Below are 14,675 nucleotides of genomic sequence, written 5' to 3'. Positions count from 1 at the left end.
TGTTTAGTCTGGAAAAGTAAAACATGAGCTGATACTGTGTAGGAGCTAATACTGTGTAAAAAGTTAAAAAGATAAAAGGAGAATAGTGTGTGTCCTTAATTGTATAAGGGAAAAGGTTGTGGACTTTGTTGTCAAAAAACTTGTTGTCTGGTAGTACTTTGTAGTTAACCCTTACATTTACGGGCTTTCATAAAACAGAATTAAAGACTAAACTTATTTGGATTTTCTGAAAATGGGCTCAAATTTGGTCATTTGGACTATGGGTCATCAAGTGATTTTACATACATGTCCAATACCCACATTCCTATCCTATACGAGGCGAGGTGGTCCGCCATCGTCTTCCAAGACAAAGTTAGCAAAATGATACCAGAATGAAGGAGATTTCTTTATCTTCGCAAATGCCGCAGGACAATCCTGCCAGGTTAGCAAAATTAGCTGAGCTTTAATCATGTGCCCTATGTCCTGGTGGTGGTAGTGGTATTCCAGTGATATGAACTGTGATGATGAAATGGACTGAAGGTTGGTGTTTACGGTTATGAGAATGATTAGTGGTGATTTTTGAAGGGAGCATAAAAGTGGGTTTTGGTTGGTTTTGACTTAATTTGGTGGAGCGTTCTGAAGCTAATAAACTGTGATCTTTTCTCTGATATATTTGAAGAAATATTTGCGTATGAAAAGACATGTTATATTCAAGCTTTAGGGTTGGCTAGCTCTAGTGGTTAGGATTAAGATACGGCAGTCCTCCATTAAAACGTAAGATATGTTATATGTACTTTGAAGAGTACTACATACTTAATTCGCCCTAACTCTTGTACGATTCAATGCATTATGTATATGATTTTCTTTGGTCATATTAAGAGAAGGAGTTGATTAGTTTGAAACGGAAAACGATCGACTTGGTTGATAACTTGGTACGTATAACCTAAAAATGTGAGCAAATTAAGAACTTTCTCCATATACAGTTGCTTGATAATTAGATAAGTTAATTTGCATATTATAGTGAAGGCCGGCCTGCAGTCATAGGGCAAATAGGACATGTTGGCCTGTAGTCATCAAGGTCCATATATTCATTAAAAGCACAGCCTTTTTAATTAAGTCGTTGATAAGGTTTTAGCTCTAGCTAATTCCTATCTTTCTTTTTCTTTTTGGTCAAGTAGCTACCTAGTCCTTACATAATTTCTTTTCGGTTACTAATTTAAGAGAAGCCCCATTTGATAAAAAATAAAAATAATAATAAAACTAAGAACAAGCCCAAATAATAGGATTATAGATAAGATTACAACGGATGTTTCTACAACTATTGCCAGGTGACTGATTCAACAGTTCAAAGCTTATTTGGCAGCAAATTATAATATCAATTTCTACTACAGGATTAGGGTATTAATTTTGGACTGGTAAAAATCGTTTTAACATGACTACCAAGAGGAGTTACTTGTTCAAGATGGTTGGAATGTGCAGCAGTTCATGCCAATTGTGTCTATACACGAATGAAACAGAAGGCATAACTTTTTTTTTGGTCCGAGGATAAATTTCTCCTCTTCCTTTTATGCACCCTCATCAAATAACTTTAAAGCACATTTAGAGAAGAAAGAAAGTAATTCAGTCACACGTAAAAAGAAAGAGAAAGTCACACAACTTTCATATTGTTTAGAAATAATATATTTATGAATTGAGATAAAACATGATAATTGTGATTATAGAATTGAAGCTATGAAATTGAAAAAGATTTTCCCCACACTAGAATATTAAACAGAGTGATACAACAATTATTATACACCTTTAGTTTAGGAAACGTTTTCCCCCAAAAATTGATTCTTCCATTAAACTCGCAATGACCTCTTAGAAACTTTCCCATTCAACACCTCCCTTTCTGTTTCTCTGTACTTCATCCAATCACCATTCAAGACGGAATCAACGGCCCAAAATCCACCGCGAGAATCCCACATCCCAAACCCAACCTGAAACTTGGACGACACGCCGAATCAAACAGAGGATCAGAAACAGAGGGAAACAGAATGGGACGAAAGTATGCTGTTTGCGGATAGTGTCAGTCTCTGGGTCTGTTTGATGAGACCTTGAGAGTCTGTTTCTTGACACCAAAGTCATTCAAAAAATTTGAAACCCTTTTTTTATGTCCTTTTAATATTTTGTTGGATAAATAAAAGCTATTTGAACTTTTTATAAGCCCAACAGAGAGAGAGAGAGAGAGAGAGTCAATTACTTCCCTTCCATACCGCTCACATCCCAAATTAATTCCCTAAAACCTCAAACGTCACAGCTCTCTGAGACTCTGGCTGGATTTCAATGGCGGTGGCCATGGCCCTTGAAGAAGAACAGGGCCGGCGTGTTAATAAGAGAAACCATAATTTGAGAAAAAATCAAGGGAAGTTACTTTTTGGTGCCAAAGTTGAGGTAATGCAGCTTTCTCTCTGTGTTTTTCATTCTGTTTTTGTCAGAAAGGTTGAATCTTTGGCCTGTGATTGTTGGGAATTTTGGATTTTCTGTAGGGGGTTTTGTGATTTTTGGTTCCAGAATGTTGGGTTTTGTTTGAATTGAATATAGTTGCTTACTTTAGTGTGTCAATATACATCACTCCTGTAAATCATGCGTGAGAATTTTATAGCAGCTGAAGTTTTGATAGTATAAAATCTATTCATAGCGCATTGGCTGGGAAGAGTGATTGAAAATGGCTGTTGTATACTTCTGTACTTGCTTTACAAAACAAGTTCTTTCATTCCTATATTGAAATTATTGAGAACTTATTTTCACGGTTTGGCAGTATATCTGAGAGCATTTTGTCACTTCTGTGCTGTCATATCATCTGTGTTTTTATCGGAAATTTACATCGTCCGGTACAATTGGTAATCGGATTTTAGATAAATAATATATATGTGGTTTAAGTGTGTGCAGCTGGGTTTGTCTTTTTTGTTATTAAACTTGGGTTGTTTTACTTTTTTCCAATTTAGCTTCTTCTGTGATCATGGTTTATTATTCTGTTTCTTTCTGTGTTTCAAGTTACAGGCTTTAATGATCTCTGGGTTCAAATTTGACAATTTTGTTATGGGGTTAATGTAAAACTAGCCTTTGCGGTTTCGAACGTGCGAAAAGTCGTTTCTACTGCACATGTACTAAATTAACTGTCTGCATTTGACCACAAACAATGAATGCAGTGAAGAAGAAGGTTTTTATGTTCATTAGGAAATTAAAGTTCTTAATTTTTGCAGGTGAGGAGTAAAGAAGAAGGGTTTCAGGGCTCGTGGCACCCTGGGACTGTCACTGCATGCACCAAAGGTTGTCGTAAAGTAGAATACGATCATATTCTTTGTGATGATGAGTCTGCTAATCTTGTGGATGCTGTTTATGTTTCTCCCATATTGGATGGCATTGATTCTGTAACTGATGAGCAGAGTAATTACCATCGCGGAAGTATAAGGCCAAAGCCGCCTAAGATTGAGGTAGGGGCATGGGGTCTTCCCTATGGAATCTGTGTGGATGTGTATCATCAGGATGCATGGTGGGAAGGTGTGGTTTTTGATCATGAAGATGGTTTAGAAAAGAGGAAGATCTTCTTTCCGGATTTGGGAGATGAACTAACAACTGGAATTGACACTTTAAGAATTACTCAGGACTGGGATGAGGTTACAGAGAATTGGCAGCGACGTGGGACTTGGATATTTCTTGAGTTGATTGAACAATATGAGCAAGAGAGGTACATTGCTGTCTCTGTGAAGCAAGTTTGGTATGATGTTCGATTAAAAGAGGGCTTTGAGAAGGTCAGGCAGTGGACTTCTCCAATGAGATATCTATGGGAGGAGCTGGTGTTGGAGGTCATTGATGATAACTTAAGCATCACCGCGGATGAACTTTTTCAGGTGTTAGAAGTGTCAGGATGCTTGTCAAGAGGATTCCAGGTAGAGTTTGAGTCAGCTCAATGTGTCTTAGATGCTGATATGAATTCTAAATCATATACCACACACTCTCTTGCTATTGTACCTGTTGGCAACACATTGGATAGTAATTTGTTAGTTGATCATGATGATTTTATGAAGAATGTATTGGACTGTAGGGCTGGGATTGCTGATGAACAAAGTGAAGGTTTGTCGATCATTGAAAGGACCTCCCGACAAAACTTCAATGGAACTTCTTCTGCCAAATCTGATATTAGCAGTGATGGAATTTGTGTTACTAAATCCAAAGGCAGAAGAACAGCAAATTGGCTACCTGTGGAACTTCATAAAGAGTCTTGCCCTAGTGCTGTTGATAAGTACTTGGGTAAGGGACGGCTGCCTTCAGGGGAGTTACAAACAGCTGTTAGGAAGCATCTTTTATATTTGGGTTGGAAAGTAGAGTATATGATAGATAAGGGCAGAATGAGATACCGGTACTTGTCGCCTGATGGAGAACCCGAATACTCTCTTATTAAAGTGTGCAGTAACTTGAGAAAGTCCTCGAAAGATTCACAATTTGCAATCTCTCAAGATGCACCTCAGTGTTTGCATGGTTCACCTGGACAGCTTCTTGTCACTGAAGAACCACAAGAGATTCAGCATCCTAATTATTGTCCTCAACAGGTAGCGTCTCCTTTTTCCAATTCCAAGTTACATCCTGAGGTATTTATTTACAAACCCGAATATTGCCCTCAAGCAGTTGTGGCATATGTAGACTCTCCCATAAGGGGACCCAGAAGTTTGAGAGTAAAAACAATGCGGTCTAAAGCAAAGAAGCACCTCTCTGCTGTGGGGTGGGAGTTCTACTACTCAGAAATAAGATCATCAAATAGCTTGCGCTTCAAATCTCCCAAAGGAAATGTATACAACTCACTTCTGGATGCCTGCAAAGTCTGTATGGATGAAGAAAATTCTGAAAGAAGACCTGCTGAATGCAGGTATGTCATTGACGAAGACGAGGCCCACTTAATTAAGAAAAAAATATTTTCTGTAGCAAATAGAAAATGCAAAAGGAATAGAATTCGTAGCTTGTTAAACAGTGGACCTCACTTGCTTCACGAATGCCCAAAGGATCAATGTGCTAACCCTCCAAAGTTGAAAAGGCGAAAGGCATCTGCATCTTCCTCTGGGTTTAGAAATGGTTCTGGTGTTAGTCAGCCAACTCGTGTGCTCAGGTCAAGCAAACGAGTCCAGGAAGTGGTTACTCCTACTTCCACACACCAGAATCCCCGCACTGTCTTATCTTGGTTGATAGACAATAATGTGGTTTTGCCAAGGGAAAAAGTACATTATTGTAGCAGAAAGGGTGGTCCTTCAATGGCAGAAGGGAAAATAAGTAGAGAGGGGATCAAGTGCAGCTGTTGCCAAAAGGTGTTTACTCTTAGCTGCTTTGAGAGTCATGCTGGCTTCAATGAGACTCATGCTGGCTGCAGTAACCACAGACCTGCTTCCAATATTTTTCTGGATGATGGTAGGTCTCTCTTGGATTGCCAGATGCAAATTATACTTGAAAGAAGGAAGAGGACTTGTAGAACAGAACCACGCCATAGGATGAAGGGAAATCGAGTTCGAGGCGAGAGTGATTACATATGTACTGTGTGTCACTATGGTGGTGATTTAATCTTATGTGACGAATGTCCGTCATCATTTCACAAGAGTTGCGTTGGGTTGAAGGTAGCTTGTTTGTCTTTGAGTCTGCCTAGTATACTTCTCTGTTCTTTGATTTTTCTTCTTCCTTTTTTTTTTCCCTATATCAATCCTTATTTTTCTTATATTTCTTTTCTCATTCCTCAGAACTTATTATACTTTTGACTATCACAAGTTTGAGATTCTTTACTTCACTTCATCTCAATTTGTCTTTCCTCTACAGGATGTTCCAGATGGTGAGTGGTTCTGTCCATCTTGCTGTTGTGGATTATGTGGCCAAAGAAAACTCAAAGAAGACAAAGAACCTATTATGCATTCTGATTTTCTCACATGTGGTCAATGCGAGCACAAATGTAGGTTCCTTTTCATCTGTTCTATTCATACCAAAGTTTATAAGGTTTTTTTTTTCTTTCTCTTTTTTCTTGTAAATTCTGCTAGCTAGTGTTACGTCAACCTATTGCTGTCTTTTTAGACTAGAATTATATTATCTTTTAGTATAAGAAAGGATAATACTTTTGCTTATATAATATTTTTGCACGCGTCCCGTGGACACAGCTTAGAAAGCCACAAAACATAGGTATATACAGACGAAACCAGAAGAAAGAAATGCTAGGTTCCCATCTTTTTATTTTTTGGTACGCAAGGTTGATTTTACCATTAATTTGTTTAACTTTTGACCTCAAGGAATGTTGAAATTGTTTAATCTTTGAATTGCATTTAGTTTTCAATCTATTTGTTAAGTTGGTTACTCGCTATGGAACATTTGCAAATCTAAGAAATTTAAGCCTTCGATTAAAGAGTTTGTTTTGTCAGATTGAACATTGAAGTTAGAATTCTAGTTTGGAGTTCCAGAGTTGTTTTGTTCATAAGTTACTAGTTATATGATATATATTGAGTTGCACACTAAGAGTTCAATGACTTTTTGCATGCATTTGTGTGTTATGAATAGATACTGACGGGGTTAGTTGACCTTCTATTCTTCAAAGTTTGTTTAGAGATCTATTTGTTATGCAGTGAATAACGTCAAATTATTGTCGACATTTTGAATCAATTGCAAATGAAGAGATATGATTTTGATATGATTACATAGCTGAGAACTCATGGTTAATGCTGAGAGAGCATCAAATTTGCTACATTTTAGAATTCTTTAGCCAAAGGGAGTAGTGTAGGTAATGTGCACATTTATTTTGAATGATGTGACCATGATTAGTGACACAATTATCTGGCATGCGGTTGGCGGCTAATAATAACACAAAAAACTCATTGTAAGTGGGTAATTTATAGAGTTTCTAATTTTTTTTTTTTTTCCAAATGGTGTAGATCACACTGGGTGCTTGAGAAAAGGAGGTGTGGATATGTCGGAAAGTGATTCAAAAGGAAATTGGTTTTGCAGCAAGAATTGTAAAAAGGTATGCCAAACATGTCATTAATATCTGATAGTTTACTGTGGAATTTATTTCCTTTTGTCTCAGCTTAATTTGCAAAATGAAAATTCCTGAAGCATAATCAAGAGAGTGGAAACTCTATTGGAAACTGCTGTTACAATGGTTGATAATTTCTGAAAAATCTGGATATAATATATTGACAATATCAGAAGCACAATGTAACTTTATGAAAACAAAATATATCACCTAATAAACATAGGCCAAATCAGATCGTGGCATAATTTTTGTAAGTGGCAGGTTGATGCTGTCGCATCCAGCACACATAATCCTCCTACGTATATGATATGACCTAAGCATAATCAAGAGATAGTAACTGCATGTTGGCATTCTAAAAATGTACAGCTAGCAGCTAAAAGATTGATGGTCGTATATATGCATAATTATATATGATATCTGTCAGATTTTTTGCTGTGAGGGATCTTTTCTTTCCTAAATTATAAATTAGCTTCTTGTCTATTCCTTTTTTCTTTTCTTTTTTCTCCTTCATGTTGATGATGTTGGATATGACTGTTTCAAACTTTCAGATATCTTTGGGCCTCCACAAGCTTTTAGGGAAACAATTTCCAGCGGGTGTTGGCAATTTAACTTGGTCACTTCTGAAGTCCATGAAATCTGATAGTGATGATGCTACTGAACCTGACAATGATGCCATAACGGAGAGTTTTAGCAGGCTTAGTATTGCCCTTGATGTGATGCACGAGTGTTTTGAGCCTGTTAAGGAACCTCTTACCAGGAGAGATCTTGCAGAAGATATCATCTTCAGTAGAGGGTAAGAAATGCATACCATCATTTCACTTCTTTGCGAGCATTACTAGTTAAAATGCTGCTGTTGGGTTTGAGGATCTATTTAATTATTAATTACTCTCTAAGACCGAGTTCTGAAATGTTGCAGGTCAAATCTCAATCGCTTGAACTTTCAAGGGTTCTATACCGTGCTATTGGAAAGAAATGATGAGCTAATCACTGTGGCTACTGTAAGGTGAGCTTTATTCAGCTTCTTTTGGAAACTGATGAGAACTGTATACCAAATATTTTGTTTCTTAGTTGCTATTTTGTTGTTTAAAGGATCTACGGAAAGAAGGTGGCCGAAGTACCTCTTGTTGCTACCAGATTTCAATATCGTCGACTTGGAATGTGTCGTGTGTTGATGAATTTACTTGAAAAGGTAATGTACCAAGTGTTCCTGCTATTTGTTGCCACTCTTGGATCTGTTACATACTTACATCCGTAACTTACATTCTTGATTACATTGTCGATTCTTATTATTGTCTACATATCTTCTTGCAGATGCTTATGGATTTAGGTGTGGAGAGATTGGTTTTGCCCGCTGTCCCCAGTGTGCTAAACACATGGACTACCGCATTTGGGTTTTCAAGAATGACAGAGTCTGAGAGGCTACAGTTTCTGGATCATACTTTCCTGGATTTTCAGGATACCATTATGTGTCAGAAACTTTTAATGAAGATCTCTCCAGCTGAACCAAGCCTGTTGAAAGGTATCTTATGTTCGTGAACTTTTTTCCCTTTCTTTTTGGCACTCTTTTTGGCATGTAGTGGTAGAAGATAAGCTGTACACTAACTATGCTAACTGTAACATGTGATTTTGCAGGAACACAGCCTAATATTTCTGGAAGTGGTGATAATATTGATCTTGATGGGTCCAGTTCTGTCTCTGAAGTGTGTCAACTGGAAAAAACAGAGGATAGCCAAACCGTATTCCAGGGACTTGAGTATGTCTCACTTCTTCCTACTATAAATTTAGAAGATGGAAATGAATACAAGAACCCTCATTGCATTAATCATCATGACCAAAATTCATTAGAGTAGCTCAGATGGGTGGTCAGACAGAAAAATTTATGCATTCAGTTTGAAATTAAAGCAGTTAGGAGAAATTACTATACACTGAAAAGAAACTGGAAAATCACCCTATAAAATACCCTATCATTATATGTAGTTTACTTTCCAACTTTAAGTTACGCGCCTAAGTTCGGCCATAATTTTGTTGTTCCACTACAGAAGTGCTGCAGGGAAAAGGAGAGCATGCGTTGATAAGAACTGTCCAGAGTTCAAGCAGTACAAGCGAATGAGGAAATCAAATTTGGCTGCCATAGTTATTTAGACAGTAAACATTTAGAAGACAGGAGAGCTCATTTGCTGTAGTTACCTATGGCTGCCTGTATTCATTTTTCTTAAGTTAGCTCATAATTTAGAAGGGGAAGGTGTAAGATGTATGTTTCATGCATAAAGGGGTCCTTTGTCAATGAAATGTTGGGTAATGCAGTTGGGATCAGTCTTCAGAAAGTTGGAAGAAAATTTGCAAGCCATTTGTGTTTCAAATTCAAGTAAAGCAGTACAATTAGAAAGAGTATGAAGATATACTCCGGCTATAATTCAAATAAACTTGGCAGTACGAACAGTACAAAGAGCAATAGCATGAAGATATACTGTGCATATGATCATGATGCCTATTTTGGTTATAACATCTGGGAGGAAGACAAAGAAGGGAAGAGTGAACTAGATACGAAGAGAAAGTTAGTTTCAAATAATAAATGGAATTTAACTTCATGGAATAATCTAACATCATCTTGTGCATGAAATGTTAAAAATTGGACTAAAATTTAAATAAAATCTATTTGTTCAATCATATTTTGAAATTCTCAATACTCATTTTCCAAAAATCAGTTGATCTAGAACTTTCATTCAGTTTGCAAAACAATGCATTTTGAGCAAAGAAACTGACGAGGTAGATTCAAAATTTTGAGGCATTTAATAGTGAAAAGTAAGCTATGCCATGTATAGTCCATTAATTCAAAAGTTTGATCCACTAAAAACTTCTTATTTGAGTTAGTTAGATTAAAATTTTTAGAGAAGTTAACGCTCCAATCACGCTTGTTACTACACTTCTAAAATAGCAAAATCATTACAAGTAAATACATCCAAAGAGACAGAAAGTAGCTCCTAATGACGTCTACAGTTTTAGTGCATTAAATAATCTAATAAACTATCTTCACGTTACAATTTATTTTTATTTTTTAATTACATATTCATTTAAAAAAATAAAAAATTATAGATCTAAAAAATATGCATTATTTTTTTAGCGGAATACTATAAAACGAAGTAAACAAATAATGACCTATCCCTAAAGGCACGACATAAATAAGTCACTGACATAGCAAATCTCACCTGCTCATTCCGATGAAGGCACAACTGTAAAAATAGAGGATCACGATCCCTATAAAAGATAAAACAGAGAACTCAGAACTTCAAATCTAGTTGCTCACCTAATGCTCAAACTTGGAGGTGGGAGCTGGGGTTCTCCAACTCCAGCCACCTTAGCTACATGCCTACAAGAAGAACCATAATTAGAAAAACGTTTCGGACCCAAAAGTTCTCCACCAAAATGGGTACAGACTTAAGGAGGAGTTATAGGCCCATCATCAAAAGAAATTGACTTAGCATCCTTGGGTGGACTATCCCTCAAATTCCTTGGAGACACGTCTAAATCCAACCCAACCGAAGAATTTCTAATCGAATCAGGAAAGGGAGGAGAAACAAAAGTAGCTCCTACAAGGTTAAAAGCTTTTTTTTTTTTTTTTGAGTGAAAGAAACAGAAATTTCATTGCATGCAAAGATAAAAAAAAAAAAATAGAGCTATATCCCTCAACTTTACACCAAAAGTCATTTGTGCTTTTGAATTTCTAATTTGATCACATTTGCCTCTGTACTCTTCAATTTGATCGGTTATTGCCAACTCTTAACTAATCCATCAATTTCTTCCTATAATGTTGTCCAATCAAATTAGTTTTTAGCTTTCAATCATGCAAGAAACACCAATTACATGGCCAAGGCTAAAAATTGTCTGAGTGGAATTGCATCGTCAATAATTTATGAAGAAATTGATAAATTAGTTTACTAATGGCAATGATTGATTATATTGGAGAGTGTAAGAGCATATATGATCAAATTAGAAGGTCGAGAGCATAAACGATTTTAGGTGTAAAATTCAAGGAGATAAAATAAATTTAGCTCAAAAATAATAATGATAAAGACACAATAGAAAGCCACTACATAAATAATTGCCCATTCTCATCCAGCGTCAGCAAAATAAATAATATTTTGGCTAGTTTGGGTACGTGTGTGTGTGTGTGTGTGATATTAAGAAAAATTGAAGTGTCTTTAAAAATTACATATAGCAACTAAAAGGAACAAAGTTGCTCATCTAATGGACAGTTTTTTAAGGACTGTAAATGACAAGTGAGCCTGACAATGCATAAAGCAACTAATATTTTACTAAGAACAAAGTTGCTCATCTGATGAACAGTTTTTTAGGGACTGTAAGAGATAAGTGAGTCTGACAGCTAAAAATAAATGCATAAACCAACTAAAATGAATAGAGCTACTCATCTAAGAGACAATATTTTAGAGACTATAAGGGATAAGTGAGTCGAACGGTTGAGAATAAATACACAGTTTTAAGTTGTCATAATTTTAGGCTTTGAATTGAACTTGTCTCTCATTGTCCCTTAGGTAAAGTATTCCTAAATTCCCTTTAGACAAAAAGTAATATATGGGCATCTATATGAACACGAACAAAGGATTAAGAGAAAAGTAATGCTAACCCTTCTTTTTACAATTTCCTTTTTGCTATACTACTTTCGAATGAACATTTCTGCAAGAAGTTAACCAAACTGAACATCATTGCATGGTACTTATATCCAAAGTGGTGTAGAGTGAAATTTAGTCTTTCTTAGCTCAGCAAGAGTTTCACCCATACTAGTTTTTGATATAAAAAATAAATAAAAAAACATGATTTTATGGCAGTAGGTCTCCAATATGTGAAATTGGCGATGTATATTTAAAAAAGCATATATAAATGTCTTCTCATAACTTCAAAAATTTCATGCATATTTCGAGAAACATGTAATGCAATACAAATAAGAATATGGTTTTGTTGAATAAGCTTTATGCATGTACAGACTTTAGGGTTATATCACAGTGGGATCTGATTGTTTGAAGGAATAAGGATTTTAGGAAAACAAAGATAGGGAATTAAGAAAGTAATAGGATAAAATTAGAGCTAAAATTATTTTACCTCTCTCAACTTTACACTAAAAGTCGTTTGTGCTCTCGAATGTCTAATTTGATCGCATGTGCACTTATACTCTCTAATTTGATCGATTATAGTCAATCCTAACTAATCCATCAATTTCTTCTTATAATGTTGCCCACTCAAACTGGCTTTTGGCCTTCAATCATGTAAGGAACACACCAATGACATTGCCAAGACTAAAAATTGACTCTGAATGGACTTGCATCATCACCAATTTATAAAGACATTGATGAATTAGTTAACTAATGACTATGATTGATTATATTGGAGAGTATAAGGGCATATGTGATCAAATTAGAAGTTCGGGGGCACAAACGACTTTAGGTGTAAAGTTCAAGATTATAAAGTGAATTTAGCTTATAAAACTACTAGCATCAAACCAACAAGGTTTCTAGGCATTGCACATAGAGACCATATGCACCATAGATTTTATGAAAAAGAGGATAGGGAATTAAGAAAGTAATATGATAAAATTACTAGCATCACATCAGTAGGTTTTCTAGGCATTACACTAAGGTGATGTTTGTTTCACAGGACTATCATCCTTCACCTTAATTTCTATAACAGTCCCGGACTCTTATAACGTGGCTTATTTCTATAAGAGTCCTGATCCATGTTTGGTGCTCCAACTGACAATAAGAAAGAACAAAACACAGAAGCAAGAAGAACACCAGAATAAGCCTTGATTGGTGGAGTTGAAAACTAACAGAGGAGAACCAACTCAATTAATGATTAATCAAGCCTTGAGTAGTGATAGCCAACGAAACCTTAGTAAACAAACAATAGCTTAGATCGTGCATTCAAAACCCAACTTACCAGATAGCTCGTTCTCGCACTTTTCGATCAGGGTAGGTCCTTTAATGGCGCGATTGAACTTGGAGCGGCTGAAAGGCTCGAGCTTGGGAATGTAGGCTGGGTTTCTGGAAGAGCAACGAACAGAGGAATAAGCCATTTTTTTAGGCTGAGCTTCTCCATGAGAATTGAAGAGAAGAGGAGATGAAGAGGGACAAGAACGAAGCAAGAGCAAAAAACAGAGACAAATCTCAACATTGAACAAAAACCAGTTCTTAAACCCAGAAAAAAAAAAAAAAAAAAAAAAAGCACAAACGTGAAATTGATCACAAATCTTACCAGGTCAAGCACCAAATTGATCAAAATTCTCAGCAGATCAAGCTACCCAGACGCCAAATCCTTAAACTAGTTACAACCCATAAACAAATCATCTATAATACAAGAGATAGAGAAAGAAGAAGGTAGAGGGTTGAAGGGGAGAGTGAAAAATAATCAGTGCAAAGAGAGAGAGAGCATGAAATTGAACCCGAACTCCCGAAGAGCAAAAGAATGGAATGAGAGAGAATGATGAGGTTGAGGCGAAGCAGATCCAGCGAGAATGGATTTCAGCGTCTACAACACCAGCTTCCACAATCCCGTGCGTTTTGGCGTCACTATCGTAGACGGTGTGGGCTGTGTTTTGGGGACTGCAGAGTCTCATTTAACACAGTCCCGGTTGTTGCCAAACACGGGCTACCTTGTGTTATGATACCCAGTCCCGTCCAATCCCGCCCAGTCCCTTATGACAAACACGCCCTAAAGGCCTTAGGCATCACACCTATAGTTGAGTTGTATTGCAGCGAGTTCTGATTTTAATACAATATAAATTTTATGAAAACAGGAATGGAGAATTAAGAAATTTATAGGATAAAACCAATAGCATCACACTCAGGTTGGATTGCATCACAGAAACCTAAAGTGAAGTAAATCCTTTCAAATAATCAATCTGCAAGAACAACATGACATATATACATACTAGCAGTCGACAAACACGATGTATGTGCAATTTAAAAGCCTCGATATCATTCATGTATCAAGGGGAAATAAAATAAATAAATCGTCAAGGACTAGCTGTTATGGGGTTATGAAAACAAACCGTCAGACGTCAGTCTTCCACACTATCCCCAGCATAGTTATTTGTAGTATGCCCCACTGCTAACTTCTACTTCAATCAACCTAAAACAAACAAAGAGCAACAAATAGATTTTTAGAGTAGGCCAATACAAATCTAAAAAAAAAAAAAAAGGTTAACAAATTGCTTGAAACAATGACGGAGCTAGGATTTTAGAATGAGGTGGGCTAAAAAATTATTTTAATAAAGGGAAAAATGCACCAACAGTGTCTGGACACTGCGAGGACTGTCAAAATAATACCTGAACTTTCAAACGTATCAATGTAATACCTGGACTCATATTTTCGTATCAACGTAGTACCTACGACCAAATTCCGTCACGGAAACGTTAAATTTTGCACGTGCGACGCACGTGAGGCCGAAAATGAGGGCAAAAAGACCTATTTACCCTCAAAAGTTTTTTTTTTCCTGTCTTTCTTTATTTCTTTCTTTCTTTCTTCTTTTTTATTTATTTCTTTCTTTCTTCTTCTTCTTCTTCGGAGTTCTTCCCCGACGGCGCGAGTACGCCTTATTGTTGGACTGGTGTTGTGCTTGGGTTCTATGTGCTAGGTTCAGTGTTCAATT

The 14,675-nt window shown here is 36.4% G+C and overlaps 1 protein-coding gene across 1 annotated transcript; it reads left to right on the top strand.

Annotated features, from left to right (window-relative positions):
* The first annotated feature begins 1,865 nt into the window (after window positions 1–1,865).
* LOC133733544 (uncharacterized) lies at window positions 1,866–9,491 on the top strand. Its single transcript, XM_062161171.1, has 10 exons — window positions 1,866–2,412; window positions 3,225–5,621; window positions 5,818–5,947; window positions 6,915–7,003; window positions 7,564–7,808; window positions 7,932–8,018; window positions 8,105–8,204; window positions 8,327–8,534; window positions 8,648–8,768; window positions 9,055–9,491. The coding sequence occupies exons 1-10, from the start codon at window positions 2,305–2,307 to the stop codon at window positions 9,155–9,157; spliced, it is 3,588 nt and encodes a 1,195-aa protein (XP_062017155.1). The 5' UTR covers window positions 1,866–2,304; the 3' UTR covers window positions 9,158–9,491.
* The last annotated feature ends 5,184 nt before the right edge of the window (window positions 9,492–14,675 follow it).

The sequence above is a fragment of the Rosa rugosa genome, chromosome 2 (assembly GCF_958449725.1).
Source record: "Rosa rugosa chromosome 2, drRosRugo1.1, whole genome shotgun sequence".
NCBI classification, from domain to species: Eukaryota; Viridiplantae; Streptophyta; class Magnoliopsida; order Rosales; family Rosaceae; genus Rosa; species Rosa rugosa.
The sequence above is the reverse complement of the archived record's forward strand: the minus strand, read 5'-3'. Positions and strand labels throughout refer to the sequence as shown.

Excerpts from the sequence above, each read along its gene's own strand:
- LOC133733544 (XM_062161171.1), top strand. The coding sequence starts at position 2,305 with ATGGCGGTGGCCATGGCCCTTGAAGAAGAACAGGGCCGGCGTGTTAAT. Across the intron at positions 2,413-3,224 it reads TTTTTGGTGCCAAAGTTGAG|GTGAGGAGTAAAGAAGAAGG; the intron begins GTAATGCAGCTT and ends TAATTTTTGCAG. Across the intron at positions 7,004-7,563 it reads GCAGCAAGAATTGTAAAAAG|ATATCTTTGGGCCTCCACAA; the intron begins GTATGCCAAACA and ends TCAAACTTTCAG.